The sequence below is a fragment of the Fukomys damarensis genome, unplaced genomic scaffold (assembly GCF_012274545.1).
Source record: "Fukomys damarensis isolate Sample0158 unplaced genomic scaffold, DMR_v1.0_HiC HiC_scaffold_19, whole genome shotgun sequence".
NCBI lineage: Eukaryota > Metazoa > Chordata > Mammalia > Rodentia > Bathyergidae > Fukomys > Fukomys damarensis.
Window position 1 is genome coordinate 57,203,677 of NW_022900931.1, and position 23,291 is coordinate 57,226,967.

Sequence of the window (23,291 nt, forward strand, 5' to 3'; positions counted from 1 at the left end):
CTGTCCATTTCTTCTGCGTTCTCCTTATTATTAGAATATAGGTTCTCAAATTAGGTATAAAATAGATGATCTACTGGATTTCTTCAGGATCTGTTGTGATTTCACATTTTTCAGGCTCCCCAAATTTGATGACCCAATCCAAAAATGGGCACCTGAAATGAATAGACACTTCTCAGATGAAGAAGAAGAAACACCAAATAATATATGAAAAAATGTTCAGCATCACTGATCATTTGAGAGATGCAAATTAAAACAATGCTGAGATTCCACCTCGTTATAGAAAGAATGGCCACTATCAAGAAATCAACCAGTAACAGATGCTGGCTGGGCTGTGGGGAAAAAAAGAATCCTTCCCCATTGTTGGTAGGAGTATAGACAGATGTAACTACTGTAAATCATTGTGGAGATTCCTCAAAAAACTGAAACTAGAGATTCCAATTGACTCAGCTCTTTCCCTTCTTGGTATCTGCCCAAAAGAATTAAAAGCATCATACCACAGCAATATATGCACACCCATGTTTATAGCACCACAGTTTGTAATAGCTAAATCTTGGAAATAGCCAAATGCCCAGCAACTGATGAATGGATAGAGAAGATTTGGGTTTTTTAAAAAAATACAAAGGAATACTGCTCTGCCATAAAGAAAGATAAGCTTGAGACATTTCAAGCTAAATGGATGCGCCCTGAGACCATTCTCTTAAGTGAGATAAATTGGACAGGCGTGTTTAGATATCACATTGTTTCTCTGGTGTGACAAACTGAAAATGGAAATAAGAACCAAAATGTATAATAGATATTCAGAAATGAGAAGAAAATGTTCAAATGAGAAGGAGAACAAGGGAAGGGGGAGGAGAAAAAGAAAGGACAAAAAAGAGAATAGAAGGAATAAATGGAAACAAAGCTTTTGTAAATAAGGATAGTAAGAATGGTAGAAGGGAGGGGAGAAGAATGGGAAAAAAGCAGCAGCAAGATATATTAGTACAGGTACAAACTTCCTGTGATGAATGTTATTATGTATATCTAAAATGTTTTGCTTAAATAAATGTTTTGCTTCCAAAAACCAAACAAACAGGGTCAGGGATTTAGCTCAGCGCCTATCCAGGAATATTAAAGCTTCTGGGCAAAGAACTGGTAGATCTGGCTCAGGTTGTGCTTGCTGACTTGTAGTCCAAAGAGATCTGTTTCCTTTTAAAGGACCCAAGCCCATTTTCATTGAAATTACATAATGGAGAACCACATATCAAAACAAAAAATATGGTTAAAGGGGCTGTCATGGTCAGTAGTATTGAGAGAACAAGAGACTAAAAAAGTGATTAAGAAACGTGAAATTTTCTCCAAAAGTCAAGAAGAAAGCTTTCTTAAAAGATCATCCACAGTCCAAAGAAGAAAAACAGTCCAAGAAGAAAAGAGACAAATTTGAAAAGAAGAAATTACTTGGAAAAAAAAGAAAGTGATCTGGAGGGCTGGGATTTAGCTCAGCAGTTGGGTGGCCTGCCTTGCAAGTGCAAGGACCCGAGTTCAATCCCTGGTACCAAAAGAAAAAAAAAAACAAAACTGGGTGAGGAAGAGAAGGAATCCTGGATATAGAGGAATAAGTTGGAGAAAGGAAGAAACAGTCCCACAAAAAGAAGAAACACAGCTGAGGAAAAGAGAAACACCTATAGAGGAAGAGGAAGAAGAGAAAGGAGAGGAAGAGGCATGGGAATTGGGTACATTGTCCCTGGATTATATGTCTATAGAGGAAGGATTGTCTGAGGAAGACAGAAAACAAGCATCATAAAGATAGAGTTTGGCAGAGCAAGATAATAATTTGGCTTGAGAAAAGAAGAAATGGTTTGCAAAAGAGGAAAAAGAGCTCCATAAAAAGAAACAAATCCAAGAATATAAAAAACAACTTGGGAAACAGAATGAATGAAAGAAAAAAGACCAGAAAGAAAAGAAGAAAAAAACATTTAGCCCAGAAAAGAAACTGGACTTAGGGGAAGAGGAAAAGTTTGGGGAAATGAAGAAATTGTCACAAGAAGATAAACAGGCCTGGAAAAAGATAAGAAAATCTTAGAAATAGGTGAAAAGGGCCCAGAAAGAATATTGGAGAAAAGATTCAACAGCCTTGGGAAAAAGAGAAAGTGGACCTAGAAAAGGAGGAAAGGGCAAGAAAAATGAAGAAAGGTCACAGAAAGAAGAACAAGCCCATGGGCCTGGGGAGAAAAGAAGCAGGAAAAAAAAGAATTGGGCCTGTGAAGAGGAGACACTGGTTCAAAAAGTGAAGGAAGAAGTTGAGAAAATAAAACAACAGTCTCTGGGTCCCAGCAGAGGAGAAAATGATGGAGAGATGGGGGGTGTGGAGGGAAAGGGAAGGGAAGGGCAAGGAAGGGAAGCAGGCCATGGAAAAAGAAACAAGCTAAGAGAAAGGAGAAACTGGCCGGGAAAAAGAAGGAAATAGTTGAGGGGGAAAATAAAGTGGACTCAGAGAAAAGAGATTTAAAAAACAAAAAGAGTCCCAGGAAAAGGGGAAACTGTCCCAAGAAGAGGTACAGGTTGCTGAAATGGAGAAACAGTTTCAAGAAAAAAGGGGAAGAGGCCACGAGAAAGAGAAATTAGAAAAGAAACTGAAGAAGACAGTACACAAGAAAGAGAGGTATATTGCTAAGAAAGAAAATGCAAAAGCCAACGAAGGCACTGGGATAATTAAGTAGGGGGGACAAGAAGAGACAGAAACTATGAAAGAAGAAAATAAATTGTCCCAAGAAGAGAGGACTTTGGCTCATGACAGTAGAACCAAGGAGATGCATGTTGCTGAAGGAAATACAATAACCAAAGAGAAAAGAATACAGACAATAAAGAAACTTTGTAGAGAAAAGGAGATTAATTCCAAGGAAAAGGTTAGTTCCAGGGGGGAAATGTAGAAAGAACATCAACTGCTGAGTCTTAACTGGGATACTTGAAGAAATGAGTTCAGTGTCTCTGGGGGAAACAAATAACTGAGGAAGAGAGATCATTCATTATGGGAAGAAGAGAAATTGAAATCTATAGGCCCAGTGAGGAAATAACCAGGGAAGAGGACAGAATAGGCTCAGAAAGAGAGAAAACTACAAGATGACAGACTGGCCACCAAAGACTGAACATGAAGAGAGCTTGGAGGAGAGCCAAAGGCTATTAGAGGAGGTCCAGGACAATATTTTTGTTGTGTTTCTTGGTACCAAGGATTGAACTCAGGTCGTTGTGCTTGTGAAGCAGATGGCGGAACCACTGAGCCAAATCCCTGGCTGTAGGACAAGATTTTATTTGATATGACCCAAGTAAAGACTGTATTAAAGAAAGCCCAGGAGTAAAATCTGTTAGAAAGAAAAAGTAACTAGAACTTCTGGAGAAAAAATGAGGAGAATGAATCAGAAAAGACCCAAATGAAGTGGTTATTAGAGACTATCAGAGATAAACTTTTGAGGGCTTATCTGAGAGCTCACCTGAGAGAAAACAGAGGAAAGTTTAAGAAGGAGAAAGGAGATTTTGCCCAAGAAAAAGAGATATTTTATAAAATAAAAGAAAAAGGAAAAAGGAGTTCAAGTGAAGAGAAACTGGAGAACTTTGCTAAGAATAGGAAAATGGGGCCAGGGATTTAAATTAGTGCTTAGCAAGCGCAGGGTCCTGAGTTTGATCCCTGGTATACACACACACACACACACACACACACACACGGAAATAGAGTTCAGCCCCTCAAAAGGAAAAGGGATTGACTGAAAGAAAGAGAGGCTGAGTAAGAAGAAAGAGTGCCCAAATGAAGAGGCAGAGAGAGCCTTATGGCGGAAAGGGAGTATCTGAGTGAGGAAAAGGAAGAAGAGGAGACTTCAGTGAGAAGGAAGAGAGCCTTGGGGGAGGGGAAGAGGAGGAGGAGGACAGGGAGGAGAGGAAAGGGGAATGGACTTCAGGAAGTGATGGGTTCAGAAGAGGAGAGAGTGTTGAAATCAGAGCTTTCAAAAGAGTGGGCTTTTACAAAGTATCCAGAATTTGTGCCTCTAGCGCCACCCTCTAACAAATCCGAATGTATTAACCTATTTGAATACAGCCCCAAAAACGTGCCTTCGAGGTTCGAGAGCCCTCTTCCCACCCCAGCTACGCCACCGAGACAAAAAGTGAGGGTATTGCTCAGGAAAGGGAAAGTACAGCTAGAAGAAAAAGGCTTTTTCAGAAAGAGTACTTGCTCGACGCAAAGACAGACTCCAGCCTTACAAGAGCCCAGGATCGTGCACTAGGTAGAGGCCGCGCTGACTGTCAGGCTGCTCTCTTCGGAGACTGAGGACTCTGCGCCCTCCGGGGAACGTAGCTCAGGGGACACCTTGGAGCAGAGGGTGCCCAAGACTGTCCCACTCCCGCGCTCTTTTCATAAAGTCTGCCCAGCGACTCTGAGCTATTACCATTGTGTGCAGTATTGGAGATTGAACCCAGGGCCTCTGCACTGAACTACATCCTCAGAGGCCTTTGAAATTTTTTATTTGAGACAGTATCTTGCTTACTCACAAAATTGCTCCAGCTAGGCTCGAATTTGCGATCTTCCTGACTCAGCGCAGGAATTACAGGTGCGATTACTGTTTCTAGAGTTTATCTTACCCCTTGGCACCGCTGCCCTCTCCCAGGGGTCAAACACAGGTATAATGTTCTGAGTCCTGCTTACACTCCTGCCCCGACCGCGGAGACGGTCCTCCAAGCTCCGGCGGAAGAAAGTTCCCGGGAAAAGCTGACTCGAAACACTGAAACTTCTGGGAAATGTAGTCCACAGGCGCAAAAGTGGAGGACGGGCCGACAGCGGTTGGCTCGGCGGGGCTCTGAGCCGAAGCTGGCAGAGACCGCTGGGAGTGCAGCTCGCCCAAGCAGTGCGCAGGCGCAGGCGCTCTGGCTCGCCATCGTCTTCTTTGTCTGCGGGTGAGTTCGGTTTCCGCTCTATGGGTCTTGGGCTTCTGGGTCCTCAGCCTGACCAGTGAGTCTCTCGGGGAGGATTCGCGTCGCCTGCGAAGGGGCTGGGGAGGCCCAAGGGATTGGGATCCTCTCCTGGGACTTGCAGAGCGCTTGGGGGTGTGTGCATGGGGGGCAGGGTACGGGAGGAAGCGGGTGGGTTTCCGGGTGGGTGGCCAGGGGCGTGAGGGTGAGTGTGGGATCGCAGTTAGTGAGAAACTGGTTCCAAGTTTGTGAGGCGGTAGATTTGTGCTGCGGTAACCTCTGATCCTCAGTTTTCTCATTTCTAAAACAATAAAGATGTATTTTCCTGGAAAATACAAAAGGTGTAAGGCTAAGGAATTGAACGCCTAAGTAATTTAAAAATTGATTTTTATATAAAAAGCAGACCCAATGTGAAATTAATAAAAGGAAACAAGCACCCCCCCCCTTTTAAAGGAACAAATGTTTCCAAAAAAGTTGTTACTGGATGCCTAGACTCACAGTAGATATTATCTAAATACTTTGGAGGACTTCTGTCGAGCTGCTTTGAGACGCCCAGAAATAAGAAATAGCTTTAAGAGGCAGTTTTACTAGTGCGCACAGCAGCCTTTGGTGCAGAAAGCTCAAGAAACCTATTAAAACTATTAGTTTGTCAAAGGACAGGAGAGTCTCACTTCTAATTTGACTATTTTTCTTCATACCCAGTTCTCTGTAAATGAAGGGAAAATGTTCTGTCCCCAAAAACATTCTTAAGTATTCTGTCACACGTATTCTTAACATATTTTTCAATAAGATGAAAAAGTAAAGTGCCAGAACACAGGAATTTTTATACAAGTAGTAGTTTTGATGCAAAAAATGGTAAAAGTTACAAAAAGGCAAACTTGTGCTTGTCCCTCTCATATCAGTGTCCTAAGATTCTGACCTTGGTCATCTTTTTTCCCCTCAAATCCTCCATTAGCAACAACATTCCACTGCTTTGGTTTCATATGACACAGATATCTAACAAATGTGAGTTTTTATTGAAGGCGTGTTCCAAGCTCCTAATCCGTACATCTATCTAATGAATGATCAGCTCCAAATGGAGGTTACACAGAAACTTTTATTTTCATGTTGAAAATGACATACTGATAGCTCCTTCTCACAGTCTATCTCCATTCATTTCCCCTTTCTGTATACCTGTTCCCATAATTCTTAGTGCTGTCCATCTAGGTTCTAAGGCTTCTCCGTGTAAGAAAAAAGCTTCTGAGTAAGGTTGACTGTTTCATCCATCAGTCATACCCTATTAGAAACTGGGAACCAAGGTTTTTTTATGATACGTAATGCTTGCGGAATCAGCAAATGTACAATATAATTGTGGGATACTTGTTACATTTAATTTTTCCTAGAATTACCTAACCTAGGTAAGATACTATGCCTGAAATTTTCAAGAGCTCTGATGTTATCAGAATAATTTCCTATATATTTTGTCAGTGTTGCTGAATGTTAGTGACCTCACATTTATAAGAAAAAAATGTGAGAGAAAAGCAATACTCAAATATTTGGCTTTAATCTGGAGCAAGGCCACAAGCGTCTCCTGTTCAAAGGTGAGATTGTGATTTTGGAGAACTCTTGATTACCTTAGTCTCATAGTTTCTTGGTGTAACCTACATTGTAAAAATAATCTATTTCCTATACCTGAAATACGTGGTGTTTTAAAATGGTATAATGGATTCATTTGCTCACATGTCTGCATATACCCAAGGTTCATCACGTATTTCACAGGTTAGCTTTCTGTGTATCCCCAGGAGCTACACTGTCCATACCCTTCAAAATTTCTGCGGGGTCTAAGGACTTGGCCTAATTCTGGGATGCTACTTTGACCCTCAATCATCACATCCAAGTCCTGTGTCTTCTATTCATTCACAAGTTTAAAGTCACCAATTCAAGCTTTGAACAATGGATGATTGAGAAGAAATATAAAGTTCTTTCTCTCCAGGTGAGTAAGTGAGGATCTGGCAAGTATGTGCACAATAAAGGGTCATTACTGTTATGTAGTGAAAATTAGGAATATCTAAAAAAATTTTTTGGGGTGATTCTTTTTTAGCCCATGTCTTTTGGAGTGGCAATTACTGGGAATTCTTTTTTTTTTTTTGAGACAGGGTCTCACTATGTAGCTGAGACTGACCTAGAACTCACTATGTAGCCCAGGCTGGTCTCGAACACACAGCGATCCTCTTGCTGCCTGGCCTCCTGAGTGCTGGGATTACAGGCGTGTGCCACCACGCCTGGCTGGGAATTATTTAGATAACTGAGTGACATCTCCAATCTTTCTGATTCAGGGACTGGGGATTTGGCTCAGAGGTTCTGTAAGCACAGAGGCCCCAGTTTGATCCCCGGTACCTAAAAACAAAATCATCTTTTTGATGCTTTCCTTTTCTCAGATTCTAGAAAATTGGTTGCTCCTCTAACATCCACTTTGGATGCCAGCCTCTCTACCTCATTTGCAGCCTTAATGTTTGTAGCTTCTTTCCTATTTATTCTTCCAACATTCTCCATTTTTTGCTTCTAGCTATACATCTAGCTCATTTTCTTAAGCAAACCTTCATGGACTATAATCTTTGAAAAATTAGCATGTAGATTTTTTTCCTTAAATGCCTCCCTTTCATTGTTATTAGGATGAATTTTACCTCATTAATCTTATTTCCTATTGTTTTCTTCTAGCTATCACAGTTTAAGATTTCTGCACCTATTTAAAAAACTTTAGTACATGATACAGTACATAATGTTTATATTTCTTGTATGGAGTTGGTACCAGCATATATATATCTTAGTTCCTTTTTTCATACCCTTTCCTTCCCCTCCCTCCCTTCATCTCTTGATCCCCTTCCCATTTGAGAAATATCTATCTTCATACTTCCTATTATCTATCATTTAGTTTGCTCTTCACCTATAATTTGGGTTTTTCATTTAAGAAGCCATGCAATATTTAAGCTTAGGTATTTGATTTCACTTAACTTATGGTCTCAGGATGCATTCATTTTCCTTATCCAAATAATTCACATTTATCTTTCTTTATGGCAGAGTAGTACTCAATTGTGTACATACACCACATTTCTTTATCCATCCATCTGTTGATGTACATATAGACTGCTTTGAAGATTTAACTATTTTGAATTGTACTGCTATAATCATGGGTATGCCTGTATCCCTATAATATGATGTCTTTAAAGTTTTTGAGACAATACCTAGGAGGGGAATAGCTCCATCAAATAGAATTTCTAGTTTTAGCTTTTTGAGGCATCTTCATGCTGCATAGCGGTGGTACTAATTTACATTCCCACAACAGTGCAGATGGGATCCTTTTTGCTAACTGCCAATATTTGTTACCACAGTCATTCCTAGACTTAAACATTTGAGTTGCGAACTTTCACAGATAGGTAGGGTCCTCACATTATAAACAAATCGCAGAAGTAGCTCATATGTCTGCAGGCCAGTTGTACTGCTCTGTGCTTATGTATAGTGTGGCAATGTTTAGTAGTACAGCGCTCAGTTAGAGGCCAGACCTCTGGAAGCAAGAGGAAAAGCAGTGGTGATGTGGAGAGGACTGCTAGGAAGCTCAAAGCAATATACATTGTATATTTGTGTTAAAGGTGTCTAAGACTCACTCTGTGGTACTTACAAATGAATATGATTTAAGAATGTTCTTGAACGGAACTCACTTATAAGCTAGGGACTTCACTATATTTGATTTCTTTTTTTTTTGAGACAGGGTGCCTCAATATGTAGTTGAGACTGACCTGGAACTCCTTATGTAGTCCAGGCTGGTCTCGAACTTACAGTGATCCTCCTGCTTCATCCTCCCAAGTGCTGGAATTAGAGTTGTGTGCCACCATGCCCAGCCTGTATTTAATTTCTTGATGGCCATTCTTTCTCATGTAAAATGGAATCTCAGTGTTTTAATTTGCTTTTCTCTAATGGCCAGTAATGTTGAGCATTTCTTCATGTATTGGCCATTTGTACTTCTTCTGTGAGATGTCTCTTCATTTCACTTGCCTATTTTTTGATTGGTCTTTTATTTGTTCGTTATATACTTTTTTTTTCCCCCCGGTACTGGGGATTGAACTCAGGTCCTTGAGTTTGCGAGGTAGGGGGTGAAACCACCCCACCGACCTAAATCCCCAGCCTGTCATTATATATTCTAGATAGTAGTATTTTGTCCTCTGTCTGAGGAATAGCTGGCAAAATTTTTTTCCCATTCTGTAGATTTTCTTTTTGCTCTGTTATTTTGCTGTGCAGAGAAGCTTTTAATTTGGTCTGGCCCCATTTGTAGATTCTTGGTAATACTTCCTGTACAACTGGAATTCTGTTCAAAAAAGTTCTTTACCTATTTTGTCTTCCATCAGGCTAAGTGTTTCTGTTTTAACATTTAGTCCTTCGATCCATTTTTATTTTAGTTTAGTATATATGCATGTGGATAGCTAGTTTTCTTATTAAAGAGACTATATTTCCTCTAGTGTATGTTTTTTGCCCCTTTGTCAAAGATCAAATAGTTGAATTTGGGGTCGTTTCTGTATCCTCTGCACCTCCAACTTTTAATAACAGTCTTGGAAATTACTTCTGTCTTTGTACTAGTTCATTTCAATTACTTTTAAGAATAATTATTCTTAAAATTTAGTACATGTATTTGATAGAAAATTAAGATAATAGTGTCTCCTCATTTCTTGGCCTTAGTTCTTTTATATCTGATCTTCAGAAGTAGCCATTGTTAACAGTAACTTACAAGTGCTTTTAAATATTTTTCTGAGTATACAAGAAAGCTTTCAAACAGTGGTATTATGATTAGATTGCACAGTATTACTGTACCTGCTTTGCTGAGATTGTTGTAAAGACAAGTATCGAGCCCAGTGAGGAACCTATTAAATAATTCAAACCAGATATAACAGAGCTTCGATCTTGGTGGTACCAGTGAAGATAAGAGAAATAGCCAGATCCTGGGTCTATTTTTATGATAAAGCCAGTAAAATATGAAGATGTAACAGCTCTGTGTTATGAGAGAAAGAGAAGTGTTGCTTGAGCAAAAGGGAAAATGAGGTTGCTATTTAGAGAGAGAAGAATTTGAGGGAGTTGGCTTGAGAGGCAGAGCAAGAGTTTGGTTTGGGGCAGGATCAACTAGACCCCTGTTAGACATCCAAGTGAAAATGGTGAGTAGCCAGTTGGATGTGTCAGTCAGGTCCAGGTTGGTGATTAACATTTGTTAGGCATCTCAATACATGATATGTAAAGCAGTGGGACAGGACTAATGAGTGTGCTAATCATGTGAAGCTAAGTGACTATTATAATAAACCTCAAAATGTACCATTTTAAGGAGTGTAGGAATTGATTTCTTGGTCACATAACGTGGTGAGTAGCCCACATTTGCATTATGTAGGTCAGCTTTCCAGTTGCTGGGACAAAGTACTTGACACCTGCAACTTGAGGAGAGATTTATTTTGCCTCGTGGTTTCAGAGGGTTCAAGCCATGGTCAGCTTTTCCAAAGTAGAAATGGCAGGACAGAGAGGCCTGGCAGAGGAAAGCTAGTCAACCTATGGCAGCCAAGAAGAATAGAGAGAGCAGAGAGCAAAAGCTCCAGAAAGATACCCCCTTCAAAAGTACAACCCCAGTGACCCACCTCCTCCAACCGGCCCTGCCTCCTAATAACACATTCATGAGTTAACTCATCAATGAATTAATCCATTGATGCTTAATTATAGTGCCCCCATGAGCCAATCACCTCCTGTTAAGTGGTTCTGAACATAGGAGACTTTTGGAGAACATTTTAGATGTAAACTGTAACACATAGTAACTTTGGTGTTTCTTGTCATTTAAGGATCAAGGTTTCTTCCAGATTGTATCTATATTAAGTTGAGATTAGAGCTGATTCAACAATGTGTCTCAGTTTCTGGCCAGATGAAAGAGGGTGAATCACTAATCTAGGACAAGGGGTCAGTAAATTTTCTATAAAGGAGCAGATAGTATTTTAGACTTGATAGGTCATAGGATCTCATAACTATTCAGCTCAGGTGTATTTGCCCAAGAATAATCAAAGACAATTTTAAAAAAAAGAATGAATATGGTCATGTTCCAGTAAAACAAAAAACAGGTAGTGTGGTATAGTTTACTAAGCCTTGTCCTAACAGGTCACCATTTACAAGAATACAATTAAGAGTTTCCTTTCTGTTAGAGCACTGCTTTTATATTTTTAAAATATTTTTTAACCACAAGATAAATGCTATTGAAAGGACCATTTTTCCTGATATTTCTTTTTTCCCCTTGATATTTAGATGTTGCCTAGTTCAGCATTGCCATTTTCAGTATGAAAAATTCTGTTCTAATAAGTATGTGTGAAGGATGTTAATATACCTATAAAGATATGAGGTGCTTCAATTACAAAAGAGATATAATTTTTAATTTTCTCATTGGGAATATAGTACCTTTAAGTCCTGATCTGTTATGCATCATATTTCCCCCAATTTAATGAATTTTAAAAGTAATTAGAAATTTTTAAGTAAGTTATAATACTATCATTTATTAACATTTTATTAAAATTCACATGTTAAGTCGCCTATGTCTTAGGCTAATCATTAATGAAATACCTTAATTGTCTCAAATTTTTTGTTTATTTTTCTGTCTTCAGGTTTTTGTTTTTGTTTTTTTTTTATTGCATAGGGTCTTATTAAGTTACCCGAGCTGGCCTTGATTTGCAATCCTCCTGTTCGAGGGATACTGGAATTTCAGTTGTGCCACCACACTTGGCTCTTATTTACACTGTTGAGCACAAAGTTATTATTAAATTATTTGTGATTATGGCAAAGCTGCAATTTAGAAGGATTTCTTTTTCAGCTTCATCAAAGTATAACTTACATTAAAACGTCACCATCTTTAAGAGTAGTATTGGTGAATTTTGCTAATTGCATATAATCATACAACCAATAACCAATCAAGGTGTAGAATTGTTTTCCAAAGTGGCTGTACCAGTTCATTCCCACTAGCAATGTACGAGTACTGTTACTATGCACTCATAACCATGTAGGCAGTCCTTTTAACTTCATTTTAATGGGTGTAGTGTATCATAGGAGCTTTAATATGTATTTTCCTGATTACTAGATGAGATAAACTCGGTTTTTGGGCTGTGCACAGTACTAGGGACTGAACCCAGGCCTCTTCATTGTACTTTAGTTCTCTGCCTCATCCTTTCAGAGTGCTGGGATTACAGGCATGTGCTACCAAAAGATGAATTTCTTTAACATGTTTAATTGCTATTTAGATATCTTATTTTGTAAAATGTTTATTCTAGTTGTTTTCCAATTTTAAAACTAGATTAATAGCTAAACATAATCCCAGCACCGAGGAGACTGAGGCAGGAAGATTGCCGCAAGTTTAAGGCCAATTTGGGCTACGTAATGAATTCAAGGCTAGCCTGCACTACAAAACAAGAAAAACAAAACAAAACCAAAAATTAAAAAGATTAATTGCCTTTGTATTATTTAATTTCAAGAGTTCTGTGTGTGTGTGTGTGTGTGTGTGTGTGTGTGTATTTCGAGATACAAGCCCTTTACTAGTTAATCTTCGTTTATCAGCTTATTCTGCTTTGTGACTTTCTTTTTGAGGCAGGGTCTCACTATGCAGTTCAGGTTACTCACTATGTAGCCTAGGTTGGCCTCAAACTCACAGCACTCCTGCTTCAGCCTCCCAAATGCTGGGATTACAGGAGTGTACCACCACACCTGGCACTTTTTTGTTTTCTTCACTGTGTATTTGAGGGACATTAGTTTTTACTTTAGATCGAGTTTATTTCACTATTTATCTTTCATATTAATAGTTTTAGGTCTATGCTTAATTTTGAGTCAATTTTTGTGATATGTAAATGGGCAGAGGCATATTTTTCTCTAATTAATGGAAGTTGCAGCATTGCTATGAGATCTTGCAATGATTTATAAGAAAATGAAGGTAAAATGTTGAGAGGGAAGGATCAAGATAATGTTGAAGCTTTCTAGCTAGAGGACAGAAAGTATGTTTTAGAGAGAGAGCAAAACAAGGACTCTTCATAAGAACAGGGCTTGTATATCAGTATAAATCAGGCAAAATAAAACCAGAGAAATAAATGAAGACAGGGCTTGAGAGTAGTAACATTTTTTATATCTAGAAAGGATAATAAAAGTAATTAAAGTACTATAGTAAATCATACTTAAAGACAAAGAGGTTGGCTTTTTTATCTTTTCTTTGGTCATGAAATATATGCATATTTGTTGTTTAGCCCATGTGAGACTCAATCACAACTAGATTAAAAGAGCACTGTCTCCAGTTGCATAGTTACAGATGGGTTCAAGTGAAAAGACCAAATCTGCAAGGCTTACTCTGTCTGTATAATGAGTAGGACCTTTTAAATGCCAAATAGGGGTATAATTGGCACTCAGTATATATGAGTTCCCTATCAGTGGATTCAACCCACCTGATACTGATTTTAAAAAATGCATCTTTAGTGAACATGAACAGATTTTTTCTGTTCATTAATCCCTAAACAATACAGTATGGAAACTATAAATATAGCATTTATTATAGTGTATTAGGTATTATATGTAATCTAGAGATGATTTAAAGTATATGGAAGGGTATGCACAGGTTGCATGCAAATATGCCATTCTGTACAAGGCACTTCAGCATCCATATGTTTTGCTCTCTACAAAGGTCCTGGAACTAATCTCTTGTGGATACCAAGGGAAAACTGTACAGTTATGCTTGCTCTGTATTTCTCATCCTCAGTGTTTACTCCACATAGGAAACTACCTGCAGCTCACTTAACTGTCTGCTCATGTTTATTTGTGTATTTTATATAGCTATTTCATCTATTTTTTGATTTATCAATTTTAGACATGCTCTGACTACTAATAGTAAAGATATAATTCAGAAATGTTATCACCAGCACCCATACTTCCCATCTTTCTGCATCCTAATAAAAGTTACATTGGTGATTTTATTAAATTGGTTGTCACCATCAGTGATAGAATGTTTGTATAGTCTGTATCTGCAAAGATCTAGGTTAAATCCCCAGTACCAAAAAAAAAAAAAAAAAAAAAAAAAGTTATATACCAGTGAATGTTATGTGTATTCGTGCTTGCTATTTAGAATGAGAGACCAGGCTTGAATATCTATTTTAGCAACATACTTCTGAAAATTTAACGATGAGTGGGAAAATTCAGTTATTAGTATTGCTTATAAGGTAATTTATTGGATGCTTACTACATGCCAGGTAGCAAAATTTTTGCACTTGTTAAGCTCTTTTTAATGATGATTTTATTCATATTCTCTTTTAGAAGAAGCTTTGGGAGTTCATAAGCAGACGAGAAAGCAACATTAAGACTTGTGAGTTATGTTTCATCTTTCTCTGTGAAAATATATACTAAGGAAAAACTCGGAAAACCTAAGAAACAGGAAAGTATTTCCTCTGAGCATTGACTGACACTGCAGTGGTACACACTGATTTCAGGACTACACTTCTATGTATGGGACTTAGTTTAAGAGAGTTTGAAACAAAATTCATATTTATGTACAATTTAAACATGATAGTGTATAAGAAAGATACATTCATATAAAGAGAATGCTGTTTTCATCCCTTTATATAATCACCGCATCTCAGAATAATCAATGCAAGAAAAGTCTTCTATCATAAATTCAACTTGATTACCATACCTGAGTATTAATATTGAAAAGAAACCATTCATATCAGTGAATGTTAGAAAGTTGCCATCCTTAATGCATCTCAGTAGATACTAGGGGAACCTAGGAGAAAGTTCCTGTGCATGACAAAAAATGTTGGAATGTCTTCAGCCTGAATCAGATCTCATTCAGCATGATGAAATTCATACTGGAAAGCAACTTTATGAATGTAAGGAGTGTAGAAGAACTTTTAGCCTGAAACAAAACTTCATAGAACATAAGAAAATGCATACTGGAGAGAAATCACATGAATGTATTGAATGTGGTCAAGTATTCTCTCAGGTCTCATCGCTTACACTACATTTGAGAAGTCATACAGGGAAGAAATCATATGAATGTAATGAATGTGGAACAGCCTTTAGCCAGAAGGGAAACTTCCTTTCTCATCAGAAATATCATAGTGGAGAAAAACCTTCTGAATGTGGGAAAGCACCTATTCAAATGGCAGTCCTCATCAGGCATCAGAGAAATCATACAGGAAACAAACCATATGCATGCAAGGAATGTGGGAAAGCTTTTAATAGCAAATCATACCTCAGTGAGCATGAGAAAATTCACACTGGAGAGAAACCATTTGAATGTAATCAGTGTGGAAGAGCCTTCAGCCAGAAGCAACATCTCATTAAACATCAGAATATCCACAGTGGAAAGAAACCTTTCAAATGTAATGAGTGTGAAAAAGCCTTTAGCCAGAAAGAAAACCTCATTAGCCATCAGAGAATCCACACAGGAGAGAAACCTTATGAATGTAAAGGGTGTGGAAAAGCATTCATTCAGAAGTCAGGCCTCATAAGACATGAAAGAAGTCACACTGGAGAGAAACCCTATACATGTAAGGAATGTGGGAAAGCCTTCAGTGGCAAATCAAATCTCACTGAGCACGAGAAAATTCATATTGGAGAGAAACCCTATAAATGTAATGAATGTGGAACAATCTTCAGGCAGAAGCAATACCTCATTAAACATCACAATATTCATACAGGAGAGAAACCCTATGAATGTAATAAATGTGGAAAAGCCTTTTCACGGATCACATCACTCATTGTACATGTGAGAATTCATACAGGTGATAAACCTTATGAATGTAAAATATGTGGGAAAGCCTTCTGTCAAAGCTCATCTCTTACTGTGCACATGAGAAGCCATACAGGTGAGAAACCCTATGGTTGTAATGAATGTGGGAAAGCTTTTTCTCAGTTCTCAACTCTTGGTCTACACATGAGAATCCATACTGGTGAAAAACCTTATCAGTGTAGTGAATGTGGGAAAGCTTTCAGCCAGAAGTCACATTACATTAGACACCAGAGAATTCATACTCATTAAAGTTCTATGAATGCCTTGGATTTAGGAAATGCTTCAGCAGAATTTACACTTAATAATATTTCAAGTTTTGTTTTACATTAAAGAGACATAAATGTAGGAAGTTTTTCTGCAGCAACTCAAAACTAATAAGTGTCAGTATAATGAAAGTCTATATCCCTATAACTTTCACAATAAACATTATTAATACTAAACTTTAAGAAGTATTCTCCATACAATTAAGACACAGTAATGGACATTAATTAGCATGGTCCTAAAAGGCCTACTAGCTGCATTAAGACAATATGAGACATACAGAGATTTTAAATTAGACAAAATTACTTTCTTGTTTTGCTACATAGGAAGTTTGTGAAACTATAATCATCAAAATTACTGCTTTGCAGTTGTAGAAAAGTGAAATTAGGACAGATAATTGAATCCAGAAATGCTTGAATTTGTGGGAGATTGGTAATTGATAGAGGTGGTATCTCAGATTGGTAGCAAAATCATGGATTGCAAAAAATGATCTCAGGGTAATTAATTCTTCATATGGCAAAATAATAGATCTCTGCCATCATTGTACATGAAAATATTTATATCTTAAAAATGTAGTGAAGATTAGAATGCAAAAAGTGGAACAATATAAGAATTTTATAGGGGAATGTTTTCAATCTTGGGGCAGGAGAAAATTTCTAAACTAGGCCCCAGGATTTTTAGCAATTTCTTTTTTGTTTTTGGTACTGGGAATTGATCCCATTGTCTTTGCAGTAAGCTACATCACATCCACCCAGCCCATGTTTTTGAGACAGGGTCTCATTAAGTTGCCCAGGCGAGGCTTTAATTTATAATCCTCCTACTTCAACCTCCCAAATACTGGGATTACAGGTGTGCAACACTAGCTTAGCAATTACTCTTGGGTCTATCTATCTATATTGGTCTTGATTAATTGATCAATAGATAGACCTCAAAATCTGAAACATTGCACAGTCTGTTTATTCCAGTATGAATTATGGTAGCCAAAAATTGGACACAAGTGTTTGTTGTTTGTGAAATAGATGAATAAAATGTGATACAGTTATGCCATAGAATATTCTTTTATTAGCAGTTTAGTGCAAATTAAATCTATATGTATTAACAGTAAAAAAGGAAGAAATCATGTGGAATGAAGAAAACTAAATGATGAGCATATTGTAAATGATATCTGTGTATGTTTTGAATGAAATCAACACTAACCAACCCATGTACTAAGATTTGATTATGGAAAAAAATTTTAAAAAATTATTATTATTATTATTATTACTTTTGGTACCGTGAATCAAATTCGGGACCTGCGTGCAAGGTGGGCAACAGAACCACTGAGCTAAATCCCTGGCCCAAAAACCCTTTTTATATAAAACTGCAGAGAATGAATTGGACAGATCCACACTTAGTTCCTCAACGTGGTTGCCTCTGACAAGAAGGCAAGAGGAAAGGAAATGTGACAAAGCACAGTAGTGAAAGGATACTTCAATTTTGCATCTAAATATTTATTTTCATTAAAAAGGAGGATTCCACTTGAATGTAACAAAATATTAGTTAATTTTGGATTTTCATAATGTACATATTCATTCTTTTGTTAGTGATATTTTCTTTAAAATGATAGAGGTTTGGGGAAGGTATACTCCCTTTTATTGGTGGGGAATACATTTGAAGGCCCCCAGTGGATGTCTGAAACCCTAGGTAGTTCTTAATCCTGTAAGTTTTTGTTTGTTTGTTTGTTTGTTTGGCACTATTGGAGATTGAACCCATGGCTTCACACTGAGCTATATTCCCAGCCATTTTCATTTTTTATTTTGAGACAGGGTTTTATCATGTTGCTTGGGCTGTCCTTGAATTTAGGATCATCCTGCCTTAGTCTCCAAAGTAGCTGGAGTTACCACCCTGGCCAGCTGTCTATGTTTTTCCTAAAAATATGTACACCTGTGATGAAGTTTAGTTTGTAAATTAAGCACTATTAGAGATTAACAATAAGTTATCATAGAATTTACAATCTCATCATATGATTTTATTTCCTTCGAAGGAGAACTTTTACCTTTTAATTAAGGAAATAATATTAAACCTTTGGCATATCCAAATTGCCAGCATCACTACTCTTACTGCTTTAGGCTATTAAAGTAAAATAAGAGTTGCTGTGTAGTTTCTGTCCTCTGATTGGACTCAGACTCATACAGCGTTTGGAAAAAGACTTCCCCTGATCCCACTGTTCTCTTTTGCCATGGATTCTGTCCATTTGCATAGAGCATGCATTTTCCCATGCTCTCTGGTGTGCCACGAGATAGGTGATTCTATCCTTGGGTGTGAACTGAGTTAAAGGTAATATCATAGTTACTATGACTGACTGAAGCTGGAAAATTCAGAATGCTCATTAGGCTTCCATGTTGACCTTTGACCTCCAACTTGTCTTAATCTGTAATAAAAATGATGCTTGACCTCCATTTGTCTTTAGTTCTTTGTCATATATCTCAGTTGGGTAGTGATCCATGGGTGGAAAGGGGGTAAAATATATTCAACCTCTTCAGAAACCACAGCACTTGTTACATAACACACATCTCAGACTCCTTCATTGTTACTTCTCCTGTATGGTAACTTCCGTAAAGTTTTCTCCAGAGAAGAAAAATCTAGACTTAACCACATGATTTAGAAGGACGAATGAGAAATCTTGCCCATTTTCCCTGTTAGGTACTAATGGGAGAAAAGGAAGAGTTGGAATTGCTATAAGAGTGGTAAGTGGGTACTTACTATGTTCAAGCTGCCATTCCAGTTGTCACAGTTACACGCTCATCTCTGAGTCCCCTTACAAGGTAGACACAGTTGAAGAAACTACTGGAAATAGGAGTCCACTCTGAATCTCCTGGGTTTCTGTAAGTTGAATTTCCAGGACCTCTCAGTAAAGCCTCAGGTCAGAAAGTCCAATTCATTGCTTCAGCTATGAGTATCATCGCCCCAATTTCCACTCACCATTGTTGTTCCTTGAACTTACATTGGCTGTGGAAATTCTCCAAACATAGTGAACCCTATTTCTAAGGCTCCATAAATATTGGGCAGCACTGTGACAATGTGAGATTATAAACCCATTGCTGGGAAATATACACTCTCTCTTGGGGGGATACTGGGGATCAAACTCAGGTCCTTGTGCTTGTGAGGCAGGTGGCAGAACCACTGAGCTAAATCCCCGGCCCCTATGCATACACTCTTGACCCCCACTTAGGTACTTATGCATGGACCTTGGGCCTGAAATATTTCCTTACCAAAACACAAAAAGCCCACATAGCCTGTGCTGGATTTATTGCCTTGTGTGGGAATGCCTTCCTCTGTTGAAGAGCCAGTATGTACTCCTTTGTTCTGGTGAAGTGTATGTCACACAGCATTCAGTTAGCCCCACTACTCTATCTATGGAGTAGGGGAAAAGACAGGGTCCTTCTATGGCAGAAGAGGAGAAGTTTATAAATGGTCCTGCATTAGAGAGTAATGGTACCCTCTGTCCAAAGGGGATTGAGACACATTATCAAAGCTGATAGCCGGGTGTGGTGGCCCATGCCTGTAATCCCAGCACTTGGGAGGCTGAGGCAGGAGGATCACTGTGAGTTCAAGACCAGCCTGGGCTACATAGTGAGTTCCAGGTCAGTCTCAACTACATAGTGAGAACCTGTCCCCAGTCCCCCACCCCCACCCACCACCCCCGCAAAAAAGCTGATGCTGTTTTTGTTTCTTCACTAAGTAAAGCATTGTTCTATCAGTGGTTGGCTAAATGGAAATTGGCAGAAATAATTACAGTCCTCTGAAATTGGTTAACTGGTGCAGTGTTCTGTGCTCTGTTAGAGCTCATAACTTGTGCATCATATTCCTCTTAACAATACTGGTACATCTGTAAGATGGCTTATCTGTGCCTATTTCGCTTCTTTGTACCTCAGATTTAACTGGGTTGTATTTCTAATGGGTGGAAGAATGACTGACAGTAAGTAGCAACAATTAGTTCAGAGAGCTTAATTTACAAAAGAATTACAATCTTCAGTTTACTTCAATGCCACTTTCTTAAGGAATAAATAATTTTAGACTCATTTTCTTCCAGCCCCTTATATATTCTATTCTAGATGCTGTCTTTTATTATTTACTTGCTCTAGGTACCTCATGTTAGTGACATTAATGCTCTTTTCCATGAGCTCCAGCAGCTCTTGGCACAGTTCAAAGAGCGTTGGATGGGTATAGAGAGGGTCACTCAAGAAGGACTGATGAAGAAAGTATTGGGTATAGTTGGGAAAGAAGACTAATCCCAAGTAATTCCCCAATAATCTTGGCTGTTTCTGCCTCAGGATGCTTTCTGTCCCAGACCCATTAATTTGATGTGTCTGGCATTTCGACTGAAGATGGATTCAGTAGAGACTTTGGTTGCTTTCTTCCTATCTTGGGAGCCGTGTTAAGAGTTTGGACAATGATGACAAGCTGGGAAAGGAGGGAAAGGAATGGAGCAGAAGGCTTGTGCATGTAAATTCCAATTCCCTTGGGTAGGAGTGAGCAGAAAAGAGAGACTATGAAACTATAAAAGCCTCAGTCCTCAATATTGAAATGAAGTGACTCAGTTTTTCCCCCTTTTTTGGTTTGCTTTTTAAAATTGTGATAATATACATAAAATTTAATATTTTAACCATTTTAAGAGTACAATTTAGTATTAGGTAAATTCACAATATTGTGAATCATCACCACTATTCATTTCCACAACATTTTTTTTTTAAAGCCAGGTCTCACTAAGTTGCCCAGGCTAGGCTTGAATTTGTGATCCTCTTGACTCAGCTTCTCAGAATTCTGAGATACAGGCCTGGACCACCATGCCCAGCTGTGATTTACCTTACTATACCTTCTACAGTTTTTCAACTATCATGATGCTAGATACGTAGCAGTGTCATTTTTATCACCCCAAACAGAAACTCTATACCCCTTAAACAATTCCATTCTTACTTCTAGCCCCTGGTATACTCTATTTTCTGTCTCTTAGAAGTTGTTAATTCTAGGTAATTCATGTTAGTGAAGTCATACAATATTTGCCCTTCTGTATGTGGTTTAACTTAAACATTCACTTCATGTTTCCAAGGTTCATCCATGTTGTAGCATGTATTAAAATGTTATCCCCTTTAAAGGTAGTATTGTACATGAGGTCATTAAATTTTGGGTGAATATTAAAAACATTTTTTTAAATTATTAAACTGGGCTGGGGATTTAGCTCAGTGGTTCTGCTGCCTGCCTTGCAAGTGTGAGGCCCTGAGTTCAATTCCCGGTACAAAAAAAAAAATACAAAAAACAAACTTTATTAAAGGACAGCTGGGCATAGTGGCACATGCCTGTAATCCCAGCACTCTGAAGGCTGAGGCAGGAAGATCGCTGTGAGTTTGAGACCAGCCTGGGATACATAGTGAGTTCCAGGTCAGTCTCAACTACACAGTGAGACCCTGTCTCAACAAAGGAAAACAAAAAAGTTTAGGTCATTGCCACTCATTGCCTTCAAAGTATTCCCCCTCACTTTAAAAACAATTATCCTATCATTCTTACCCTAGTTGGAGCAGTTCTGCTAGCTACAATAGTTACAATTTGACTATACATATATATATATATTAGATAGATCTTGCTAATGCTTTCAGGACTATGTTGAATAGAAGTGGTTACTGGACAGCTTTGTCTTATTTCTGATTTTAGAGTTTTTTTTCCCCTTTAATATGATTTTACCACTAGGTTTGTCATAAATGGCTTTTATCACATTGAGATAAGGTCCTTCTATAGCTCTTCACTATTTTCATTTTCATCATGAAAGGATGTTGGATTTTTTTTTTTTTTTTTTTTTTTTTTTTGGTGCTGGGGATCGAACTCAGGTCCTTGAGCTTGCATGGCAGGCGGCGGGACCACTGATCCAAATCCCTGGCCAGGATGTTGGATTTTGTCAAAGGCTTTTCCTGCATCTATAGAGATGATTGTGTAATTATTGTTCTCGCTTCTGTTTATGTGATGTATTACATTTATTGATTTACATGTGTTGAGCCATTCTTGCATCCCTGGGATGAAGCCTACTTGATCATGATGTATAATTTGTTTTGATGATTTCTTGTCTGATGTTTGTCAGCATCTTGCTGAGAATTTTTGCATCTATATTCACTGAAGAGATTGCTCTATAGTTCTTTTTTGGTTGGATCCTTGTCTGGTTTTAGAATCAGAGTAATAGTAGCTTCCAGGAGTGACTTTGGGAATGAATATGCCTTCCCTTTCAACTTCATTAAAGAATCTGAGGAGCTTTGGTGTTAGGTCTTCATTTTTGTAGAGTTGATCAGTGAATCTATCCTAACTAATGATTTTCTTAATTGGTAGGTTTTCAATTACTTCTTCAATTTCATTGCCCATTATTGGATTATTCTGCATTTTAAAATATTCTGGGTTCAGTTTTGGCAATTCACATGTATCTAAGAATTTATCTTCTGTATTATTTATCAGTGTATGGGTTTGTGAAACAGTTAATAACCTTTTTGTTTTGTCACAGTCTGTTGTGATTTCACCTTTTTATTTCTAATTATGTTGATTTTGTTCTTTTCTATCTTTTTTGGTTTTGCCTAAGGTTTTGTCTATTTATTTCTTTCTAAGAACCAACTCTTTGATTCTCCACTACTGCCAAAAACAAAAGCAGAACCCAGAAGACTGAATGGCTATATCTACAGGGGCTGTGCTCCAATCAAGAGCAAGTAGCCCTCTACACTCAATACACAAAATGTTCCTTTGAAATCGGCTTTATTTCTTTTCTTTCTTTTGTTTTTTGTTTTTTTGGCACCAGAGATAGAACTCGGGTCCTTGTGCTTGTGAGACAAGTGCCGGAACCACTGAGCTAAATCCCCGGCCCTAAATCAGCTTTATTTCTAAAAAAAAAACCCCAAAACAAAAAACACTGATTTTATTTTCTCTTCCACGATATATGGTTTTAGTTTTAAGTAAGTCAAGTTTTAAATCATTGTAAAGCCCTGGGTTCAATCACCAACACCACAAAATAATAAATTATAAGCTTAGTTGTGTAACTTTTGGCCCCTCAAATCCTTAAGAAAAAAAATTCATGCTGCAGGCCAGGAATTTAGCTCATTGGCACCACACCTGCCTCCCAAGAACAAGGTGCCGAGTTCAATCCCCGGTACAGGGGAAAAAAAAAATCATGCTCCAGAGGGATCCGTCCTTATATTGTTTTACAGATTGGGATCAGTGATCAGTCCTCAATATACAATTCCAGTCAGATACACACGCATATAGCTGTACTTTTTTTTTTTTTTTG

At 38.0% G+C, this 23,291-nt stretch overlaps 2 protein-coding genes across 8 annotated transcripts in view; one reads left to right on the forward strand and one right to left on the reverse strand.

Annotated features, from left to right (window-relative positions):
- The window catches only part of LOC104867524 (PHD and RING finger domain-containing protein 1-like), a 24,476-nt gene continuing 1,185 nt past the window's right edge, over positions 1-23,291 (reverse strand). Inside the window, exons 2-4 of one of the 5 annotated variants that reach the window (XM_010631937.3) lie at positions 18,740-18,859; positions 4,670-5,257; positions 1-152 (exon numbers count right to left, since the gene is read on the reverse strand). In XM_010631937.3, coding sequence (XP_010630239.1) covers positions 46-152; positions 4,670-5,231 — 669 coding nt within the window. In that variant the 5' untranslated portion in view covers positions 5,232-5,257; positions 18,740-18,859 and the 3' untranslated portion in view covers positions 1-45. Of the gene's footprint in view, positions 153-3,875; positions 5,258-18,739; positions 18,860-23,291 lie in introns of those variants that run through there. The other 4 variants (XR_781784.3, XR_781783.3, XM_010631940.3 and 1 more) reach the window with 4 other exon arrangements.
- Znf260 (zinc finger protein 260) lies at positions 4,834-17,768 on the forward strand. Of its 3 annotated transcripts, none has more exons than XM_033765762.1 (3): positions 4,834-4,917; positions 6,714-6,904; positions 14,260-17,768. In XM_033765762.1, the coding sequence occupies exon 3, from the start codon at positions 14,756-14,758 to the stop codon at positions 15,983-15,985; it is 1,230 nt and encodes a 409-aa protein (XP_033621653.1). In that variant the 5' UTR covers positions 4,834-4,917; positions 6,714-6,904; positions 14,260-14,755; the 3' UTR covers positions 15,986-17,768. The 3 variants fall into 3 exon arrangements, with proteins under 3 accessions (XP_033621653.1, XP_033621654.1, XP_033621655.1); XM_033765763.1 differs by lacking the exon at positions 4,834-4,917 and adding an exon at positions 4,942-4,972; XM_033765764.1 differs by lacking the exon at positions 4,834-4,917 and having other exon boundaries at positions 6,692-6,904.